Here is a 23,918-nt window from a genome sequence, read left to right as displayed (position 1 = left end):
AGACCATTCTTTCGTATTCTCGCACCCTGTAGAATTATTTTCAGCTTAGAGAAGGGGCAACAGATGATTTTATGAAGTGATTCAATAGATGGATTTCATTTAATTATGTTTTATAATATTATTAGTTTTTTTTGTCTTATTATATTTATTGATGTATGAAAGATTTCTTTGACACCAACACATGCAAATGAATAACTAAAGACACATCAGAAAACTACAACCATCTTTTCAAAAAGATATTTTTTATATAAGTGTGACTAGACAAAAATAACCATCAAAATGAACAAAAGCACACATATATATTCAAACCTAGCTATGTATTTTCATACTATTCCTTTTGTGTTTGCACTTCAGGATAGGAAGAAGAGTATCAACGAGAAACTCTGCTTATAAACCCATATGGCTGAATCAGCATTGCTAATATTGGGTGGCTTTCAATAGTAAATTTGATGGAGAGGCATATTCATTAACCAGATGTAGTAGGTAGGCGTTGTGACAGTACTAACAATGATCACAGATTTAAATGTTTGCCACTAAGCATTTGGTGTTTAGATTTACTACACGTTTAAGTATTTACATATATGTACATTTGGCAGGGCATGATGGAGGGTGGTTCATGGTGCCAGAGGTGATACCAGAAAGCAGCTAAAGCCAAGTAACTGTGCAAATTATGATACGTATCTCTTCTCACTCCTCTAGTGCTATGGAAGTCCCATGTGTGCCCCTTGGACTTGTTTCCTGTGAAATATGATTTATACTATTCCTGCCATGTTTGTGCTGTGTGATTCTTATTCAAACATCAACCACCACTGGTTTTCTCACCTTGCTCATTATTTTAGAATCGCCCCAGTCAATATTTAGAAAATGATGTATGCACATACATTTTGAAGAAAGTTCCATTGAGGGTAGTTAGTTTTGCAGAAAACACAAACATAATGTGAAGTTGCATGCATCCTTGACAACAACCTTGGACGAGTAGCACTGTCTTCATTCGAAAAACTATGCCTGGGTGCTTTAAGTAAAACTAAAAGGAATCTGCGATAGGTTCAATATTAATGTGATTTTGTGAGAAAACCTTAAACTTAATAATCTTGTCTTGTCTGATGATATCATACAGATTTGGATGTTCAACCAAGCATTGGCTCATGCACTATACATATTTGTGAGGGATGCCTGTGTAGTCTGTCTAGAATTTGAAGTAGGTATAAATCACTGGCCAATGTGGTACTTATCAGTGAACGTCGGGTCCTAAATTGAGGTTATGTTACCGGTTGACATTAAAGTTGAATTCTAGTAGATGGCAATGGAAGTTTCAATCATTCAAATGTATGGGCGTCTGTGCTTTACTAGAGAGTAGGTGATTCAAACCATTCTAGAAGAATCTTATGTTATGGTCAACTTATTTTTGTTGTTCTTGAGTATGCTCCACAAAGACATACGCAGTGTTCTGCAACTTTTATCTCTCCAGATGTTTTTTTACTACAATTCACGTCAGCCCTAGTCAGCAGAGTAAATGATGAAGCATCTTGTGATTCATAGTCCAAAAAACGCCTCGAGAGAAACATGTTGCAGGCATATGTCCTAAAGTTTACAACTGCCATAGAGTACGTTTGGATATTGCACTTGCACTTTATTTGCATGTTTTTATGTACTGTGTTCCATAAATTAGTGATTGCTCTTGAGTACACAACTAATGGATAACAGAATAACTTACCTGTGCTTGCATACTCTTTGATTATTCACTGGTCATGTGTTTACATGTTAAATATTTTGCATATGGAATCTGCATATTGTGCACTATTTTGTTTGCTTTCTAACCACTTCCTTATTTTCAGGGGTTGGAGAATACAGTGGAGTATTGTTCCTCAAGTGTCTGAAGCCATTGTAAGTTATTTCATTCCAACTTTTCAGCCGAAAGACTTCTTTTTATCAACACGTTTATTATATTTTATAATTGAAGAATCCTTGTTCCAAAAACAACATACTAAATGACAATTATTACCCTTCATGGTGGATTCCAGACTAACCACATCACTACATATTTCGCAATAATTTGAAATAGTGATATTCCGCACTTCCCTTTTTTGCTTGTGATTTTTGTGGAGAATAGTGTTATATTCAGAGTCTGATTGTGTTTTCACCTGTTGTGTGGTCATATGCCAAAACATTATTCAATAACCATCTGGGGATCCAAGATACCTTATTAATATAATTTGGCTTTCAATGTTGAAACTATTAATCCGTTCATCTACCATTATGCCAATGTCAGTACTCCCTTTTGCATTCAGACCGTGTGGTGACTCAGAGGCTCTCAACATCCTTTTATGGGGGAAAAGAGTCACAGGGGACTGGGGTGGTGTGTTTGTTGCCTGGTGTAGTCCCCAAAGTTTTTGGAAGACGCAGAATTCCCTGGACTCTGTTCTTCTCACTCAAGGCACATTAGCCGCCGGCTAATGCAATCAAACTCAAAGGAGAACTACAAGTCCCAGCAGCTTCCACCAGCTTCCACCAGGAACTTGCAGGATTGTGCATCATGGAGCCAATGCTTCGTGACCAAGCTGGCATATGAACATGGACCCGGATGAGAGTCGTGGATCAGGCAGACAAGCAGACAGGCTGTGGCTTGCTTACCTCGCGAGCTGTGCCTTTAGCCAAGTCCATAAACGTATGCTTTTTGCTCACGTGTAGAGCCAAATGCTGCTGCTGAAAAGCGTCCAACCCAGAAGTAGTAAGATGACACCCGCAGGCTCAAGCAGCCCTTACCCAATTAACCAATCAGAACTATTAGGCTGTTGAAAGAGCGAATCAGAAGTCTGCTTACATGAAAGCCAACAACCTTGTGGGTATAAAAGAGGCTGCATTCAGTCATTTGGTGTTTTGGACCCAGAGGAGGTAGACATACCTACTGCCATTCCCTGCCTGGAAGGCAGTCTGCTGCTTGACTAAAGAAGCCCCAGAGAACTGCCTACCTAGAAGAGCTGGAAAATAATGATACTACAACCTCGAGAGAGAAAGAAGACCCCACCTGGTTATAGATTTGTTAGAGGTTTTGAGACTGAGACTGGCATCTACAGGGTGGGAGGGAAACACCCTATTGCAGGTGGCTCCTGGGAGTGCAAGTTCAGTGGGAGCAAACCGAACTACAGTGGCCCGGAGAGAACAACACTAGGGAAAGACTGAGGAGAAATCTGTGACTTGTGACAGCAAGACATGGCGAGGATACCGGAATAAACATGCAACATGGTTTAGAGAGACATGGCAAGAGAGCGCAGGAGAAACCTGTCACCTGGTATAGAGACGTGGTGAGGGAGCACCAGGTGAAACCTGGGACTTGTGAGAGAAGCCTGGTGAGGAGGAACTAGAACGCTGTGAAAAGAGCAAGTCATTTTGTGAGTACTCCTAAGGGAGTGAGAGCCTGTTCTGTTTAGGATTTATTTTTTAGTATAGGGCTGGACATTATTGTGATTAGTTGTGGGCTGGAACTTTGGACTTTTGTGTTGCATAGTCTGGGGCTAGATCAGGGAACCAACAGGACTGTGTAAGATTAGTTTTTGGATCGTTTTTGGTTGATCATCTCAGAGGGACGAGGACTGATTTAAGGGTCGGTTTGGATTCTGTTCGAACTAAACATCTCATTCAAGGTTGGGAACACCTCCACCCCATCATTTTGTGTTGGCCCATCCCTTACACATTTTCCAGAGCTATTCCTTTTTGGTTGTTAGTAGTTTCGTCCAGGCCCAATAGATGGCTAAGAAGCCAATACAAATAATGGCTTGGTTGCACACTATCTTTGTTTGGCCTCACTTGTATCGTTTTTGACTTTCCACACAAGGTATTGCCCATGTGTCATATAGCACTGACCGGATTAAAATGAAATTGGCATGAAATAAAAAAGTTATCCTGGGATATTCAGTAAGGAGTTTCATTTGGTGGAAATCAATCCATTCCTTTGGTAGTGTCCTCTCCTCTGAAGATCTCTGAACTCCACATATTGGTGGACTGTGTGCAAGTTGTCCAATAGTGCCTTGAAGGCTTCCAGTGGAGGTTGAATAGGATCGCAGATGGTTTGCAGAACTACGAAAGGCTGAAGACAGCACGTGCCTCCTTGAATTCCTCCTTGTATATAGGGTGTGTACCTTTTAGCAGGAATGACGATAATATGTGCAGTACTTTGCTATGAACAGTGTTTGATATCATGAGGGTGCGCTATATATAAAGCTGCAAATAGTTCAGTAATACCAGAAGGCCGGTTTCCACATGGCCATACATGCAGAGTATGTGATTAATGAATTGGAACGGTGCAGTTATTTGTGAAACACCCCTTTCTAAAACCTGATTTTGTTTTCTCCATCATGCAGTTTATTCTTTCCATGTCTGTTTTTCCATCAAATTAACTAGGAGGAATAATGGTTGTGATCAGTTAGCAATTGTAAAGGTTATGGTTAGTTCAGGGAGAAATTATCAATTTTGTGTCAGAAGCGGCCTTAGCTGTTGGTAGATTCAGGAGGAGGTGCGGCTTGACATGGTACTGGGATTCCTTACTCTAATGTGACAGTGAGGGAAGAGCAGAGCTGAGTGGTGCTATGAGCGCTGCAGAGAGTCTGGGAACTGAATCTGGAATTCTCAAATGAGATTGGAGAGCAGCACAGAGCGGCACTTTGAGCTAAACAGAGAGTTAAAGCAGGTGTAATAACTCACAGTCCTGTTTTGTAAAAATCTAGGTGCGCCCATAATACGCATTGCATTATGCTGTGTCCCCACTAGTCTGGTCCCCGTGAGTGGTCCTGTGAGTGCTCAAGTGAAATTAAGCAAAGAGGGAAGAGGTGGGCACTGCTCCGCCGACACTGCAGACTTTGTGTCTGACATTTGATTCATTCTCTTCTCCCTGCTCTCGGTTTCCCAAACATCCTATATTGTGGATGTGGATTTGGCAACAGTATTTTCTCACAGTGACTGTGGGGGACTTGGAAAATGAGTACCATTTGAGCTGTGGGAATGTGGTTTCTAAGTGTGTGGAGTGATTTGGGGGTTTGGAGCTGACACTAACTTGTTACCAGTGAGACCGCTTGGTCTGGAGTTTTGATTTTATTTCCATTCACCGGCTGCTTGTGGAGGCCGACTTCCTCTACATATACTGCATTCCTCGCTGAGTGTTTTGGTGTGAGGTGCCCCCCCCCCCCTTCTCAACTTCTCTGTTACCTTCACCATCACAGTGACGTTGTGTTGAGCCTATGAAACCCAACAAAGCAGCATTGATATGGTTTGTGAAACGAGTCGTCTCGTACGAGGAAACATACTGGGGATATTAATGAGGCTCCCTGCTCAAAAAAAGACAAATTAGATTTGGCAGATTCTAATCAACCAAGACATACAGGATTTTGTAACCCTGCTGTAGTGTCTATTGAAGCTGAAACTAATAACATGCATCTGAATCTCCCTGCTGCTAATAGTCCTTGTATTTTGGTTGAAAATGTCTTTCGTGGCTCGCCTACCATTGACAATAACGTCTCACTCTTTAATCTTTGCTTAGAATTATGTAGACATCTCTGGGTACTTCCTTGGCAATTTATAATAACATTATTGGGACCAATTTGTCCGCAAGCCCTTATTTGGAGAAATGAGTCTCTTCCTCCGAAATCTTCAGTGATGACAGTGCTAGTGAGGAGGAGGGATTGCCTCTCCTGCCCACGACATATCTTTTGGGCCAAACGAGGAAATAGTTTTTTCTTCCTCCTCATTTAAGGCCTTCACCTCTAAGATTCATGCTTTATTTTCTCTATGTACGAGTATGGCCAAAGAATAACGCAAGCTTAAGGGCATCCTTGCCAGGGTAGTTGATGTTATTCTTGCCTGTAATGTCGATTCAAACACAGTGCTGCCTGAAGCCCTGCACAATTCTTCGGTTCCCATTCCCCAGCCACTTAAACCCTCTGGAGGTGTTTGTTGCTTTCATAGTGATTCGAACATTTTGCTATCAAACTGCCCTGTGCGGGATCCCAATAATCCACTGATCCCTGATGTTATTAGTCATCAGGGTTCTTTGAATGTCATTGCAGAAACAGAGGAGGATGCAATTGAAGCACTTTGTAATGAGATTTCCATGATCAGCAGCCCACTGCATCCATGTAAAAAAGGGCGTAAAAAGTGACAGCAAATACACAGTCAACATCTGCAAGATCGGCGTGAGGACCTTTTTAGAATATCAACTGCTGAGGCCATATCAAAACGTGTACCTTGCAAGAAGTCTTTCATCTCTTCTGGTCAAACTATTGTCACCACCAATTTGGTAGATGGGTCTACCAGGCAGGTGTTGCTATCTGGGCCTTTGGACAAATGGCTTTGATCTGACAAACCGCCCCCCCCCGCTTCATAATTTAGAAGAATTTCATAGGCCCTTACTGTAAAATGCTTTGATGACAAGGCCAAGTCTGTTTCCTAAGGGAAATGTATTTTCTGTTACATCTGTTTTGGCACCTTTTGTCCAACCTGGCAGAGGGCTTAATTCTTCTTGTGGACCTGTGGGACAGGCACGGTATCAAGAGATGACACAGACAAGTGAAACCCTGTTTGAAAACCTTTATTCTCAATGGTCAGGATGGTGTAACACATAACTTGCCCTAACTCTAAGATGGGAATGTTCCCTAATGGAAAGAAAACTAAGGGAAGTAGAAGTCTGTCAGTCCAAAACAAATACTGTATGTCAAAACCTATGCTTCTCCTCACTTCTACAGAATAATGGGGTGAATGGGATTTTGTCAACTCAATGGTGCTCAAAGTAAAGTTAATGTGACAATGGAGCCTTTCTGAAGCTCCCGTCCCCAAGTTTAAGGCACTCAGGATTATAAAGTTCCCCAAGTCTCTCAGGTTTCACTTGGCACAATCTTCACTTGGCATAAAGTTCACTTGGCAAAAGGAGTTCACTGTACCTTTTCTTCGTGAGTTCTTTAGCCTTCTCCGGGTCTCCTTTCTGTGAACCCAGAAGCCCTCTAGTTCACACGTTCATGCAACTCCTTGCTTTCAGTTGGGTTCCCCTGGTCCTGGCGCAGTTGTCAGAGTGCACAGTCCACCCATTACCGGTGTGCAACCAGGTGCCTTATCCTTAATAGAGCTCTCTTTTCCTTATACTGGGGTCTCTGCGACCAGCCTGGATCAATCTCCAGCCTGGTTGCCACCCTGATGCTTTCCCAACTCACTTTGTTGTCAACACTTTTCTATCAGTTTTGGGGATTTTGCTCTGCATCATTTTTCGCACAGCTCCCCCTTTTTAGGATCTCTCTTTCACTCACTTTTAGTGTCCTCCCACAGCTACCATCTTTGTAGACACTTCCTTTCTTTACACAGTCATTCGAGAATGTTTAATCGTATACACAACCACTCTGCCACTATGTATCCTTGTAATTCCATTTGTAAATTGCACCCAGCGCATCTCCAGTCTTACACGTTTGGGCTGCAGCATTGTATCTTGCTTGCTTACTTCAATACACACTGGGCTCTTACTGCTCTCACTCACTGGTGATGTTTTCTCCGTTCTTCGGTTAACGTCTTTGTAATCTGAGGTCAGGGTCTCCCCACCTTCCCCTCAGACACTCCTGGGTTCCTGTCCTGGCCCAGGGGAACAAGCATTTAATTTTACCAATGTACATTTTAAATTGTAATTGTAATGTAACAAGGGATCAGCACGTCTTTTGGCTCCCTCCTTTGGACTTCTCTTGGACTCGGGGTTCAGACCGCACTTCTTCCGGATGCTTCCTCACACATACCCTCTGCTTCTCAGGGTCCCTGTTTGTTCCAGCCGGTTTTGGGCAGCCACGGCCCCTCAGCTGTCCTCCGAGCTCTCCTCCCAACTTGCTCTCTTGCTTATTGCTAGTGTTCCTTTTATACTCTCCTGAAGACTTGAAAGGCTGCAGGTGGGCATGGTTGATTTCAGTTGCCTGATACTGCCTGGCCTTGTTAATGGGACACAGAATATGAAGCTGTTGATGTGCCTGTATCTGCATCTCATTTGTCCCAGTACCATAGTGGTGTTTCTCATAGGAAATCTGTACTCCACTTGATTTCCTCTTCTTTGTCACAGTACTTGAGTGATACGTGGGAAAAAGAAGATTGCATATCTTAATACATTCTAGGAAAGCTGAGGAGGGGGTTTGGTAGGTCACTGTCAAAGAAGAGGGGATACCATATCTCTGGTCTAGGGGTGTTCTTAGTATACGAAATTGCTATTGGTTCTTTTGGTACCCTCAGTAAATGAGGTTAAAAGGGAAGGAAAGATTGGTTCTCACAGTAGTTTGATATTAGAGAGACGGGAGGATATATCCGGGTTATAGTTAGAAAAAAGGGGGTTCTCTTGCTTTCCTTTGAGTGTGAGTGTTCAACAGAAGATCTTGGGGTAGGGTAGGATGTGCGTGATGATATCCTATGACAGTAGAGGGGAGGTAGGATAGATTGGGATTAGGAAAAGCTGGATGCCAGATCTCATCTTTGGGTATCCAGCTTCACTTCTTCAGAGACCCTCCATCCTAGTAGTACCCCTTCTCAGCCTCACTCCTAGGGTCAGAATCGGTCAGTCTTACCCTTCTCATGGTTACATGGGGGTGGGGGTCTTAAGCGGGTCAAATGTGAGAACGCCCTCAGATTTCTCACATGATGCACAGCCACTGGATAAACTGGTCAGGTTGGAAGGAATTTGGCCCAAAGCCGAGAGCCCTTTGTTCTTATCTACTTACATTATGGAAGAACATTCCTCTTTTGTCATCTCTATGTAGTGATGATTTGCTTCGCATTGAGCTACCCAAATTGGATAGCCCAACAAATTGGGTTTTAATTGAATTTGCCTCCTCTGCGGTTTTTCGTTTGAAATCCTGTTCTGGCGTATTACAAAATGTGGGGCTTAATTTCATGGTTTGTCACAAGGTTAGGGCAATTGACAACTCAGTTCTTTATTCCCTACCTTTTTTCAGCACTAAATGATTTGTAGAAATAACTAATTTGCAAGTTTCTCTGGCCCACGCATGAGGTGGCCACAGGAATACTAAGGAGTTTACTTGTTAGGTGCAGAATACACCGGAACTGCCTAATTACTGACAAATGACCCAATTGGAAACCATTAAGTGGATTTGTTGGAATACCTTAGGGTATTGCTCATTTTTAGTGCATCCATTGGGTCTAAAACATTTCACTTCCTGTAGGTTATTGTTATTGCGGTGTGTTGCGGCTGTGTGTTTTACAAAGGCCAAGAAGGTGGACGTTGTTTTCCTTTCTCCTGTGGATTGTGGATTGACTTCCGTATCTCGAACTCCAGAAATCACCTGATCTTCGGAATATAAACACTTTGCATGCACGGAGCGTTGCACAGTGTGTTGCGGCTGTGTGTTTTGCAAAGGCTAAGAAGGCGGACGTCGTTTTCCTTTCTCCTGTGGCTTGTGGATTGTCATGATCTCTGCTTCCAAAAGGTCAGGGTTTTCCCAACTCCCTTGGAAGCAGATCCATAACCCAGGTTCCGAGTGCCAACCAGTCCCAATTGGGACCTTTTGGACCCAGTCCTGGCGCCAGTGGCACCAGGTTCATAAATATGCCCAGTCCCAGCGCTGGAAGCGCCGGGCTCATAATGCTTGGGTGGACTTACCTGCAGCAGACCATGCTGCTTACTTGCCTGCCAGTTGAGCCTCTGATCCTCTTCTGTTTGGAACTACTTTTCCTGTTGGGTGGGGCTGGAGCCACTCCCTAGATTCAGAACACTGGAACTCTTCTGGAAGGCAGGAACTCTTTTCTTACCAGGAACTCTTTTCTTACTTAGGCGTGGCTGTGGAAGGAGACACCTAAGCACTACAGGAGGCTATTTAAACCACACCCGGTGGATGAATCTTGCTTTGCGTTATTCTGCACCCTCTGCAGCAGAACGCTCATCGTGTCTTCTGCATCCGGTCCTGGGCCTAAGGAAAAAGGCTTACCATCCTGTATCCAGTCTTCAGCAACACCTATAAAGACAAGAAAGAACAGGTTAGCATTCCGGCAACTGAAAGGCAAAGGCTTACCTACTCTTCGTGCGCTCCGGAGGTCTTCACACTGCATTCCGGCATCTGAAAGACAAAAGCTTACCAACTCTTCGCACGCTCCGGAGGCCATCAGCGCTGCATCCCGCATCTGAAAGACAAAACAAGGTGCGTTTAAAGACATTGGGGAACTTTAATACTCACGTGCCATTACTCCTTTCCACATCTAACCCAGTGGGTATCCCGGCACCCTGCAGCCGCTCCGAACTTGTACCTGCAAAATAAAAAGACATAGCGCATCGTGAAGCTGGCAACAAGCGCTTACTTACGTGCTTCCAGGCGCTTCTATTCATCACACGGGCTCCATCTTCAACTCACTTCAGCGCGTCATCCGCCATCGCCGGAACCCTGCAAAACAAGAGACATCATTATTAAAGACTTTAAAGACATTTGAGTTACTCGAAACTTACCGTTCGTGCAGTAAACGACGGACAGCAGTCCTCTGGAGTCAAGAGGCCTGCGCTACCTATCCAGTGAAGAAACTGGTTACAGCACCCTGCCCCGAGGCAGATGGAGAGCTCGGCATTCACTTACCTAAGGTGAGAGCGTTAACCTGTCGGGGTCTACAGGAGAGTAGAAGAGGAAAGAGATAGGGACACCCCAATAACCCCAGTTCATTAACCCCGTATTTTCTATCTGCAGACATCTTACTCTGCACGTCAGGCATACAGGGCACAGAGGTCCAGCCCAAAGAGCCAACCGGGTGCTGCACATCACCTTTGAAGATACGGTAGTCGCCCAGTCAAGACCGGCGCCTCTGCGAGAATCAGGTGAGCGTTACAGAACGCAAAGCCTACCGCAAAACTCTCGCCCAGGCGCTATGGAAACCTCGGATACTGACCACCTAGCCCGGTTACTTGGGGAACTAAGGGCAGAAGTGCATGCAGCTCGTCAGGAAACGAACGCTCTAAGAAGGGAACTAATTATTTCCAAGGAGAGAACAGATGATCTTGCTAGACAATTGCTACAGTCACAAGCCGGACAGACCCCGCTACCCGCATCAGGGGCAAATCTTCCTTCAACATCCTCTATGAATCCAGTGCAGATCAACCTACCTGGGAATGTACCTCTGGCTCCGCCCGAACGATTTTCTGGTGACCCAAAGAGGTTTGCGGTATTTATCAATCAGTGCCGGTTGCACTTCTTATGCCGGCCAGCAGCCTTTCCAACTGATCAAGCTAAAGTAGCTTTTGTACTTTCGTACCTTAGTGGCAATGCGGCAGACTGGTCGATCCCTCTAGTTAATCAAGATGATCCGGTTCTCCATGATTTTCAAGCCTTTCAGCTTAGTATGGAAAAACTGTTCGCAAGACATGCACAGGGGCAGGCCTTGGACAATGAGCTTCTTTCGTTGCGACAGGGTAATCAAGACCTTTTGGCTTATATTGCATCTTTCAATAGACTAATAGTGGAAACTCAATGGCCTGAGGACAAAAGGATTACGCTGTTTTATAGAGGTCTACGTGGAGAGCTCAAAGACGTTTTAGCCCAAGTAGTGAATCCCCCACAAGACTGTTCGGATTATATAGACTTGGTCGTTCAAATAGATCACAGACTGCAGAACAGGAAGGCCGATCGTTCCAAGTTTGATGCCCGAGTATTTTCCAAACCGCCAACTCCTTCCAAAGGAGTAGACTCCGGGGAACCCATGCAAATAGGGGGTCTGAAAGGTCCTCTAACACAAAGGGAGCGGGAAAGGAGAAAACAGTTGCAATTATGCCTATATTGCGGAAACTCAGGGCACTTTCTTCGAGACTGCCAAGAAGGCAGTAGGAGCTGCAGTTACCACAGTTACAAACTCTGAGCAGGGAAACGACCTCGCCCGACAAGACTAGAGGTCCTCTTGCCGAGCGTGAAAACCAGTTCCGTGACCTCGCATTTCGTGATACCTATGGTCCTCATTAGCCCTGATAATCCGGATCGATTACATGCAATTGAAGCTTACGTCGACAGCGGTGCCATCGGCAATTATGTGGATCATGAAATGGTTTTGAGGATGAATCTAACTCTCTGTCCCAAGGCTGTAAAGGACGTCATTACTACGGTGGATGGTACGGAGATAGCCTCTGGGCCAGTAACGCATACCACTCAAGAGGTGACGCTAGTAAGTCAAGATGGACACCATGAGAAGATCGTGTTCGATGTGATCAAGGCCCCTCAGTTTCAGATTATTCTAGGAATACCTTGGTTAGAGAAACACAATCCTCTGATCGATTGGCGAGCAAGAACGGTCCAGTTTCCAGAATGTGTCTCTACTTGTCACCCTCCACCTGGTGTTGCACTGGCAGCAATTTCTTCAGAGACTCCCCAGTTACCTCCCGAATACCTAGAATACCAAGATGTTTTCCGGAAGGATCAGGCTAACTCTCTACCTCCTCATAGGTCTTATGACTGCCAGATAGACCTGATACCTGGATCTACTCCTCCTTGTAGTAGAATTTATGCCCTCACCGAGCCTGAGAACCTTCACCTTCGACAATACCTGGATCAATACCTGGCAAATGGGTTTATTCGTCCTTCCAAGTCCCCTGCTTCTTCAGCTTTGTTCTTCGTTCCAAAAAAGGAAGGAGACGTTAGAACTTGTATAGATTATCGCTCCCTGAACCAGATCACCGTTAAGAATAGATATCCGTTACCTTTGATCCCTGAACTCCTGGACCAAGTCAGAAAAGCATGCATATACACAAAGCTGGATCTTAGAGGAGCTTACCACTTGGTACGAGTAAAAGAGGGCGATGAATGGAAGACGGCCTTCCGCACCAAGTATGGGCTATTTGAATATCAGGTCATGCCCTTCGGACTTTGCAATGCCCCGGCCGCCTTTCAATATTTTATGAACGATGTCCTCAGAGAGCTCATAGATGTGTGTGTTGTTGTTTACATCGACGACATTCTCGTTTATTCTTCATCGGAATCTGAACATCGGAAACACGTGAAAATGGTCCTCGAAAGATTGCGTCAACACAAACTTTTCGCTAAGTTGGAAAAATGTGTTTTCAACGTGACTGAAGTTGAATTCTTGGGATTCATATTATCACCTGGCGGAGTGCGTATGGATTCAAAGAAGGTCGATGCAGTTCTCAAATGGCCATCACCATCCTCCGTAAAAGGTGTGCAAAGCATGTTAGGCTTCGCTAACTTTTACCGCAGGTTTATCCCCGAGTTCTCTCGAATAGTCCAGCCCATCACTGCCTTGTTAAAGAAAAACAAACGTTTTGAATGGTCTACCGAGGCGGAACAAGCTTTCCAGGATTTGAAGACTAAATTTATCTCTGCACCAATCTTAAAACACCCTCGCCCCGAACTCCCCTACATCGTGGAAACTGATGCTTCAAGCCTTGCCATGGGGGCAGTTCTATCACAAAAGGATCCGGTAACCAATCAGTTGCATCCCGTGGCATTTTGGTCCCGCAAATTCTCGCCTCCTGAAGTCAATTACACGATTACTGACAAGGAACTTCTGGCTATCAAGTCTGCCTTTAAGGCTTGGCGGCATTATCTGCTGGGGGCCCGACACACCGTTACTGTGATTACGGATCACCGAAACCTGCAATATTTGAAAACCGCAAAAGCCCAATCCTCTAGACAACTCCGTTGGGCATTATTCTTTGCCGAGTTTGACTTCATAATTACCTATCGACCTGGTACAAGGAACGGTAAAGCCGATGCCCTTTCTCAGATGGGAGTGGAAGAACACTTGATCAACCCTAAACCTGTACCAATCATTCCCGAACAAAGAATTCTGGGTGTAATCGCCACAGAATCCATAGAGGAAGTTAAGGATAAAGCCAAGCAACTTGTAACTCCAGCAGACATACAGAATTGGCATCTGCAGGGAAAGGACTTTGCAGTAAAGGACAACTTATTGTATTTCCAAGAACGATTATATCTACCCAGCACAGATTTACAGAAAAAAGTAATCTCTTGTTATCACGACTCTTTAATGGAAGGTCATCCCGGTATAGCCAAGACCTCAGAAAAGATCAAGCGCTACTTCTGGTGGCCGTCTTGGAAAAAAGATATCAGAGACTTTATAATGTCCTGTGGAGTATGCGCCCAAAACAAGAGTCAAAAGGAAAGACCAGCAGGCCTCTTACGCCCTATTGACATCCCACCTCGCCCTTGGCATACGCTTTCTATGGACTTCATCACCGATCTACCTCCATGCTCCGGATACAATACGATTCTAGTAATCGTGGACTTATTCTCCAAGATGGCGCATTTCATTCCGCTCAAAGGCTTGCCAACAGCAGCAACTCTGGCCCGAGAATTTCTCGAAAACATCGTCCGACTGCACGGTTTTCCTTCGGTTCTAATTTCGGATCGAGGTAGTCAATTTATTTCTCATTTTTGGCGAAGTTGCTGTCGGTCGGCTCAAATTGATGTGAGGCTATCGACCAGTCACCACCCTCAGACCGACGGACAAACCGAGAGGACCAATCAAACTCTGGAACAGTATTTACGCTGCATGCTGCAACAAACTGAAAAAACTTGGAAAGATATCCTTTGGATAGCCGAGTATGCCTACAATAACTCTGTCCATTCGGGAACTGGGAAAACCCCGTTTTTTCTTTTGTACGGCAGTCACCCTCGAACCTCGGAGTTGGATCCCCTCCAAGATCTTGAAACACCAGCAGTAGACTACCTGCATTCTACAATCACCCAAGCCTTTAAGGAAGCTGTTTCTCACCCTCAAAGGGCTAAAGAACAATACAAGAAAGGAGCAGATCAACATCGGAAGGAAGCCCCTCACTATCAAGTAGGGGATCAAGTCTGGTTATCCACCAAACATCTATCTCTAAAAGGGCCACGCACATTCAACCCAAGATACCTTGGTCCCTATTCCATCACTACCATAGTAAACCCAGTAGCGGTCAAGTTGGACTTGCCCCCGCACATGAAGATACATCCGGTCTTCCACGTCTCTCTATTAAAACCCGTGCAACCTCAAACCCGACTAACCAAATCTCCAAAACCTATCCTAGTTGATGGAGAACTCGAGTTTGAAGTCAAAAGCATTCTGGACTCCAAGATCTCCAAATCTAAACTATTCTACCTAATTGACTGGAAAGGCTACGGCCCCCAAGAGAGATCCTGGGAACCTGCTGAATATGTCCACGCTCCTCGCCTAATCAAAAGATTTCACCGAACATTTCCTGACAAGCCAAAACCCCCGGAGAAGCCCGGTTTGGGAGGGGGCTTGTGGGGGGGGTATTGTCATGATCTCTGCTTCCAAAAGGTCAGGGTTTTCCCAACTCCCTTGGAAGCAGATCCATAACCCAGGTTCCGAGTGCCAACCAGTCCCAATTGGGACCTTTTGGACCCATAAATATGCCCAGTCCCAGCGCTGGAAGCGCCGGGCTCATAATGCTTGGGTGGACTTACCTGCAGCAGACCATGCTGCTTACTTGCCTGCCAGTTGAGCCTCTGATCCTCTTCTGTTTGGAACTACTTTTCCTGTTGGGTGGGGCTGGAGCCACTCCCTAGATTCAGAACACTGGAACTCTTCTGGAAGGCAGGAACTCTTTTCTTACCAGGAACTCTTTTCTTACTTAGGCGTGGCTGTGGAAGGAGACACCTAAGCACTACAGGAGGCTATTTAAACCACACCCGGTGGATGAATCTTGCTTTGCGTTATTCTGCACCCTCTGCAGCAGAACGCTCATCGTGTCTTCTGCATCCGGTCCTGGGCCTAAGGAAAAAGGCTTACCATCCTGAATCCAGTCTTCAGCAACACCTATAAAGACAAGAAAGAACAGGTTAGCATTCCGGCAACTGAAAGGCAAAGGCTTACCTACTCTTCGTGCGCTCCGGAAGTCTTCACACTGCATTCCGGCATCTGAAAGACAAAAGCTTACCAACTCTTCGCACGCTCCGGAGGCCGTCAGCGCTGCATCCCGCATCTGAAAGACAAAACAAGGTGCGTTTAAAGACATTGGGGAACTTTAATACTCACGTGCCATTACTCCTTTCCACATCTAACCCAGTGGGTATCCCGGCACCCTGCAGCCGCTCCGAACTTGTACCTGCAAAATAAAAAGACAGAGCGCATCGTGAAGCTGGCAACAAGCGCTTACTTACGTGCTTCCAGGCGCTTCTATTCATCACACAGGCTCCATCTTCAACTCACTTCAGCCCGTCATCCGCCATCGCCGGAACCCTGCAAAACAAGAGACATCATTATTAAAGACTTTAAAGACATTTGAGTTACTCGAAACTTACCGTTCGTGCAGTAAACGACGGACAGCAGTCCTCTGGAGTCAAGAGGCCTGCGCTACCTGAAGAAACTGGTTACAGCACCCTGCCCCGAGGCAGATGGAGAGCTTGGCATTCACTTACCTAAGGTGAGAGCGTTAACCTGTGGGGGTCTACAGGAGAGGAGAAGAGGAAAGAGATAGGGACACCCCAATAACCCCAGTTCATTAACCCCGTATTTTCTATCTGCAGACATCTTACTCTGCACGTCAGGCATACAGGGCACAGAGGTCCAGCCCAAAGAGCCAACCGGGTGCTGCACATCACCTTTGAAGATACGGTAGTCGCCCAGTCAAGACCGGCGCCTCTGCGAGAATCAGGTGAGCGTTACATGGATTGACTTCCCTATCTCGAACTCCTAAAATCATCTGATCTTAGGCATATAAACACTGCGCATGCCCGGAGCACTGCGCGGTGTGTTGCTGCTGTGTGTTTTGGTGTTCGGAGTGTTTGGAGTAAGTATGCAAACAACTCCCATTAAGAAAAATAAAATCACTGACTTTTTCACAGGCCCTCCTGGACAATCAGTGACTGCTCTGATCCATGAAGAACCTAAGAATAGTGAGGGCATTTTGTCCGAAGCAATATCGATACCTGCTGACTTTGATAATAATAACTCTGTTAAACCTTTGCTACAGCCTGGAAGGCCGGATAGCAAACCTTGAGAGGACTACGCCTTCGGTGGCACATCCAGCTATACCAGTCCATGATGAGGGGATAAGCGGTGAGAAACGCTTCTCCCCACTAAGGTAATAATAGAATCCTGTCTTAGTGACTCTCCTTCAGATCAGTCAGAGGCTGAGAGACAGTAGTATCTCACTCATGGAATCCCCTATTTTGATGGCTAGGAAAGTGAAATTCTTAGCCTGTCAAAATAAAGACAGCCTTAGACAAGCGATTGTTGTTCGAGATGAAGGGAAAATGGTAAAACTCCCAAAAAAACTATACACAATATCGGCTGGATGGAAGAGGTTAAAGAAACCTATAAACGGAAGCCTACTGCTCGAGATTCTTCACCCTCAAATAACGCTAAGAGTGGTAAAAAGCAGTGACTTTAAGTTTGTGAACCTGCTTGCTAAAGGACTGACTGAAGTACACTGCCACTCTGAGGCTGTAGCCACCTTGATTAGAAGCGCCAAAACAGACATCAAGAAATATGGCTATGAAATAGATGTCGATATGGCTATCTGGCTCCCAGGAAGCAAATAAAATTCCAAACGCCTGAAGTGGAAGAAAAGGAAATAGCCCATAAACAAGGAAACATCTCTTCAAAAGATGATTTGATTAAAGCCCTTTGATAGTGGCTTTTCTTCCACCTATCGGCTGTCAGCGATGAGCTAAGCTATCCATATCCTTGGGGAACACCCAGGGGCGGGGGGGGAGGGGCATTGCCACCTGGCTGGCCCTATGGGGGTAATATTAACTGATTGAGGATACTGATGTAGTGTTTCTACAGGAAAACTGGCTCTTAAATCCACCTATATATGATGGTTTCACTACCTATTGTAGAAAGACAAAAGGGTGAAAAGTGAAGACCCTTTGGGGGCCTAGTTACCCTGGTGTGTAATAATATTAAGTCTGAGGATTGCACCAATGATTAGGTGATGATAACACTTTGATTGTAAAGATCTGTGCGATAGGTGGCTTGGCGATAATGTTAGTTAATATCTATGATCCTCCAGGAGATGATCGCATCCTTGAAATCCAACAAAATGTCTTCCAATGCCTGTCCGAGAGATTTGCTGTTGACGAGGAGTTAAATGTGATATTGTGCGGTGACTTAAATGCCTCTCTGGCACGCACACAAACCCCAAATGGGAGCAGTTCTATGGAAATTAAAGCAGCAAAATGGAGCTGCTTTATTGAAGAAATGTACCTTTATATAGGGTGAATAGTGTGGGAAAGGGTCGTAATGATGCTGATCCCATTTGGACTAATGGGCAAAACTGCTCCTCAATTGACTATATTTTTGTGAATGCCCCATTGCTTGATAATGTTTCTCAGTTCTCTGTTATCCCTACCTGTTTTAGTGATCATTCGCTTCTGAGATGTGTGATTGATGTCAAAGTTGGGGAGAGCCTTATGGTGGACAACATTGGGGAAGTAAATCTGCTGGGAAATGGCAACAGGTTGGGGTGGTATGATCGTAACTTTGTGAAAGCCTGTAATTGGAGCCAATGTCTCCGGATAAAAGATATGACAGGCTATACTGCTGATGAAATAGTAGATTGGATCGCTACATGTCTTCATGATATGATGCCTATCTGTAGCCCTATGCTCCCACATTTGCCCAAAAAGCATTACGCTAAACCGTTAGATAAGATAATACACTCAGAAAGGAAAAGAAAATGAGAAAAGCGGTCAAAGCCCTGGAATACAGTGTCCCCTCTGGGTCTACTTACAAAGGCTAAGCAAAGGATCAAAAATACCTATAGAAACTGGATAGAACGATATAGAGCTTATAATGATAACATAAATTGCCAACACATGGTGAAAACCCTTTTGGCTGGAGATACAAAAAAACTTTGGGCTAACTTCAGGGCTATTTCAGGAAATGCAAATCGGGATGTGGCATGCTGCATTGATAATGGTGCCTGGGTTACATATCTGGGACAGAAGTTTAAAGGTCCAAATGCCCAGTTACATAAAAAACCTATAAAAGATTTTGTGATGGCACGAGAGGACATCATTGCTATAATTAGAAAGCTTAAGACATCCAGGGACCCCGGCTCGGATGGCCTATGTAACATCATAATGAAGCAAAATGCTGAAATCTGGGCAGATATCCTACTTATTATCTTCCGTAAGATTCTTGACAGAGGTGGTATTTCTGCATCATGGAACACCCCGATTACCATCCCAGTTTGCAAAGGTGGAAATAGAAATCTTCCCATGAATAATCCCCTATTGGCCTTGACGGATGTACAGAGTAAGATTTTCTGTACCAAAGTCTTACAAGAGATACATGGGTGGATAAATGAAAATAATACATCCTGAATAAAGCCCAAACAGGTTTCAGAAAGGGATATTTTACAGTCGATAATATTCTGATGGTTAACATCCTGGTTGAGCAGGCAAATGTACATGGGGAACTCCCTTTATAGTTTATCTATGTAGATTTCTCTTTGTCCTTCGACATGGTGAATAGGAACCTGTTATGGGATAAACTCCACACATGGGTATGCCAGAACATCTGTTGTATATATGTAAGCTGATGTGATGTATGAGGATAATACCACCAGGGTATAGCAGTCAGTAAGGGTGTCAGACAAGGTTGTGCCCTGGTGCCTATTTTCTTCAATTTGTTTGTCTGATTTTGAGGAAATCTTCATTGGAAAAAAAATGCCTTCCCTAGAATTGGGTCAAATTAGGATGGATCTGCTATGCAGATAACATTGTTATTTTCGATAACAGCTACAATGGAATATGCAACAGCGCAAAGGCAGTGTGTACATATGCAGAATAAAATGGCCTAAAAGTTAACATCGAAAAGACCCAATTCATGGCAGTAGGACATAAATGTTGTAACAAGAATTCTATCCATTGTGATATTGGTATTATTAGGAGGGTTAGCCCCTATAGGTATTTGGGCCAAGATATTGTAACTAACAAAAAGGCATTGAAGGACCAACTTAAATTTAACAAACGTGCAAAGGCTTTTTCAACCATGGGTCTGATCCTCTCCTTTTCGAAACAAACTGCTGGGTATAGCCTGAGTGGCATTCGTACCATCTATAACCAAAAACTTGCAGCTGCCTTGTTGTACGGTCTGGAGGCATCAATAGCGATTGGTCTATATGGTCTGATAAGGTCGAAGGCCTAATCTGGCGCCATATACTGGGCTTATGCAATTACACTCCAGTAGAAGCCATAAGACTAGAGATGGGACTAACCTCTCTTGCCACCCTCATTGAGCTAAACAGAGTGAAATTATATCTGAAAATCATGTTCTCTGCTCCTGAATCCCACCTGCATATACTTTGCTATGCTATGGGAAAAGGTATGTGTGGAGCATTAGAAAGATTTAAGTCCATGAATGAGGCCTTTTTTAAAGGCTATGTTGGAGACCAAAGTGGAAGTATGGAGAGGGAGCGGTGCTCAAAGCTTTGATAACCTCTCCGAAGCAATTTGATTTTATAAAGACTAACAAAGTGGCAAATAAGAAATCACTATCTACTTTTGCGAGAATGCCTTTTAGGCTGGGGGAACCTCAAGAATATCTAAGGCTACTGCCGTCCATTAAGACCCGAAGAATCTTTATGAACATTAGGCTAAATAGACTTGATGTCCTGGAATTGAGAGGTGCCTGGACAGGAATTTCTGTGTCAGAAAGATTTTGCAGGATCTGCTGCAACAGACAAGAAGTGGAATCAGCGAGACATGTTTTAACTAGATGCAAAGGTATGGTATCAGTGTATTAAAGCTATTATTCTGACTTTACTGTAGACTAAGATGTAATAGCTGGTGAAGCTTTCTGGCTGAGAAGCCTGACGGGTATGAGTCGGGGAAAAATAATTGCAATAACACATGTGTGGAAAATTGCTGATGATAAATTGAGGAAGTTTGAGGCGGACACTAAACTATTGGAAGATCTTTGTAAAATGTGAGTGAGTCTGTTCTTTTTCCAATGTTGGTGATGCGGATCCCTCGCCTCATGTTCTCTCTATTATTTTTACTTGCTCATTTGCCTTTTGCCTCTGATTTTTATTTTGATTTCTTCCTGTTTTTCCACATTAGATATTTCTTTTTATCTTGTCATCTGCTTAAAATTGAACTAGATTAATGTTAGTGTTATATGGTTCTCTAATTTTGTAATTCTTTTGTCTTGAGATTTGTGTAAATGTTTTTTAAACTGTATACACAATAAAAATAAAAAAATCCAAGGAACTTGGGCAACAAAGTCCTTTAATTTGGATGGTTTGAACATTATGCACTGTCCTGCTATTCAAGTATATGAAGGTTGCCCGGTGGGTCGTGCTCAAACCCAATTCTGTCATAAGCCTTCTATTGTTGATATTGCTTCACCCTGTGTTTTGTCTGCAATTTTCTGTGACCAATCCCATTCCTCCTTACAGACGTTGATTATCAACATTTATAAACCTCCTAGGGGTCTTCATCACTAAGATATCAATAACCATGTAGGAAAGATTCTGTTTAAATGGATTGGCCTCTGTCCTTGTGGTAGTGTTGTTATTACTGGTGATTTGAATGCCGCCCCCCCCCCCAATTGATGGCATTCATGGCCTCATCATTGGCTTTGTGATCTGATGATGCACTTTGGGAATTTAAGTCATCACATTCTCTGGATGAGCAAAGCTTGCAAATCTATATGATCTGCTGTGTCTAATCCGCAAGGGTTGTAATAGTGGAGAGTTTCATCCTACGTGGTCAAATGATAAATATTCCTTCTTTCTTAATTATGTCTTTGTGGATAGAAAAGTTAGTGAACGTTGCAGCCCTTTATCTGTGCTGTTTACTTAGCTAAGGGACCATGCCTTATTATCCTGGTTCTCTAAGATTCCTTGTCCACAAAAAGATTAATCATTGTAACCATCATGTTACCACATATGTACAAGGTAATCGCTTAATCTGGAGTGGGAAAAACATCATGCAAACTTAATGATTTTGTGTGCTCAAATCAATCTTTTCTTTTGCAATGGCTGGCAAAGCATGTTTGGGATCTGCATAGTCTAAGGCTATTGATGATTAAGCATTTGCATCTGGATCTGTGACTACGTCTGGCATATTTGATATTGCCATGCAACAGTCAAAGAGCAATTACCGGAAGAAATGTTTTCTTGTTAAGAATAACCTGGTATTAACGTCAAGCGAGAAAATAATGATTTCACAGGCCTCCACCCATTATAAAAATTGGCTTAGAAACCACAAACATCAAATTACTAATACCGACTGGAAGTTCTGTTCGGCGTTCTTAAAAGTAATGATAACAGGACATGTTGGGCTATGGCGAGGCATCATATTACTGAATTGTCCATGCAGGAATTAAATTCGATTAGTAATTTACATGGACTGAGGCGATCTTGGACCTTTATTTTGATCCCAATTGTCCACCTGTGGAGGCGGTTAATTATTCTCCCCTCCTACCCCCACTGGTATGCTTAAGGGGTTTGAGAGAGACAATATCCTTTTGATTATTAGGTCTCTCAAAAGCTCTATAGTCCCAGGACCTGAATCCTTGGCAAATATATTCTTTAAGGGATATCCCCATTCCTGGGCCTTTGTTCTAGAACAACTATTTCATAGAATTTAATTAAGTGGCTCTATTTCAGTGAGTTGGCGGGAATCGATATTGATCCCTGTGTTTAAGAAGGGTTGTCATTCAAACTCGAACTATAGGCGTTTGGAAATGTTAGACATTAGCCAAAAGATTTTTTCTACCATCTTGCTAAAAGAAACTCGCACAGTGGGCTACAGTTAAAGGCTTACTGTCACTGTTGCAGACAGGCTTTTGTGAACGGCACAGTACTCTACACAACATCAGTGCTCTTCATTACAATATGGCCGGTAGCCAAGGTCTTGTTAAGAGAGATTTATATCTCTTGTTTTGTGGACTTTATGAAGGCCTTTGAATCTATATCAACCTCTATCTTGGAGCAACTTAAGAAATTGGGGGTTTAATCATTTTTATTACATTTCCTCATGGCTCTATATTCAGACACTAGGGTTGCGATGACCACACAACCAATACCGACTAATCTTAGACTCAAGCAGGGTTGTCTCTTGGCCCCCTTCTATATTATCTATATGTTGGCGATATGGTCCTTGACAATGGTTTAGCCCGTAATTTCCCTCCCTGAATTGGAAACACTGTGGTATCCAGGTTAGGGTACGCTGACAATACCGTTCTGTTAGACTATAACCAGATCGTCTTGCAACACTCATTGGTTGGCTTGGCGACTTATGCTGAAAATAATTATCTTAGTGTCAACATGCCTAAAACAACAAATGTTGATTATTGGCAGCTAACATAAAGCATTTCCATTTCTCTGGCCCTATAATGGTACACCCCTTGAAATTCTTAAAATATATTTCAAATGGATTATGTCCTCCCATGTATTCTTTATCTTTGATAAATCCACTTCCAGCTTGCTGGCCTCGGAAACCATTTTCACAAACCATTTTCACAGTAGAGGGCGCTGCGCATCGACGTCCCTCGAATCGGTGTCCCTCGAAGGCCTCTGTATCGGCGCCAACGTCACCATAGGTATCAATAGTCTCGTTCAGCGTCTGTTGCTCAGTTCCGTTTATCGCGCTTCGTAAGCCTCGTAGACGCATCGCTCGGTTCTTCTGCTCAGCGAAATATCCTACGATGGCATCTTGGTCTGAAACATTGACTCCACGATCCGTCTTCAAATAATGTCGAGATTGTGGTAAAAAGATGTCATTAACGGATCCTCACAGTATCTGTTTGTGGTGCCTGGGATCAGAGCACCAGTGTTCGGAATGTGAGAACTGCATGTCCATGACGGCAGATGCCTTGAAGGAGCATAGGGGGAAGCTAGAAAGAGGTAAGGCAATTAAATCTACCCCTTCAAAATTGTCATCGGCTGAGTTGAGACAATCGTCTCCTCACCATCAAAAGAAACATTCCTG

General features: G+C 43.8%; 1 protein-coding gene across 3 annotated transcripts in view; it reads left to right on the top strand.

Moving 5' to 3' along the window:
• The window catches only part of GRAMD4 (GRAM domain containing 4), a 2,133,975-nt gene that overhangs the window by 1,291,220 nt on the left and 818,837 nt on the right, over window positions 1-23,918 (top strand). For all 3 annotated transcript variants that reach the window (XM_069629242.1, XM_069629243.1, XM_069629244.1), the window contains one exon: window positions 1,836-1,884. In XM_069629242.1, the coding sequence (XP_069485343.1) occupies window positions 1,836-1,884 (49 nt within the window). The remainder of the gene's footprint in view (window positions 1-1,835; window positions 1,885-23,918) is intronic.

This window comes from Ambystoma mexicanum, chromosome 12, assembly GCF_040938575.1.
Source record: "Ambystoma mexicanum isolate Mex_15411 chromosome 12, UKY_AmexF1_1, whole genome shotgun sequence".
Classification (NCBI taxonomy): domain Eukaryota; kingdom Metazoa; phylum Chordata; class Amphibia; order Caudata; family Ambystomatidae; genus Ambystoma; species Ambystoma mexicanum.
The sequence above is the reverse complement of the archived record's forward strand: the minus strand, read 5'-3'. Positions and strand labels throughout refer to the sequence as shown.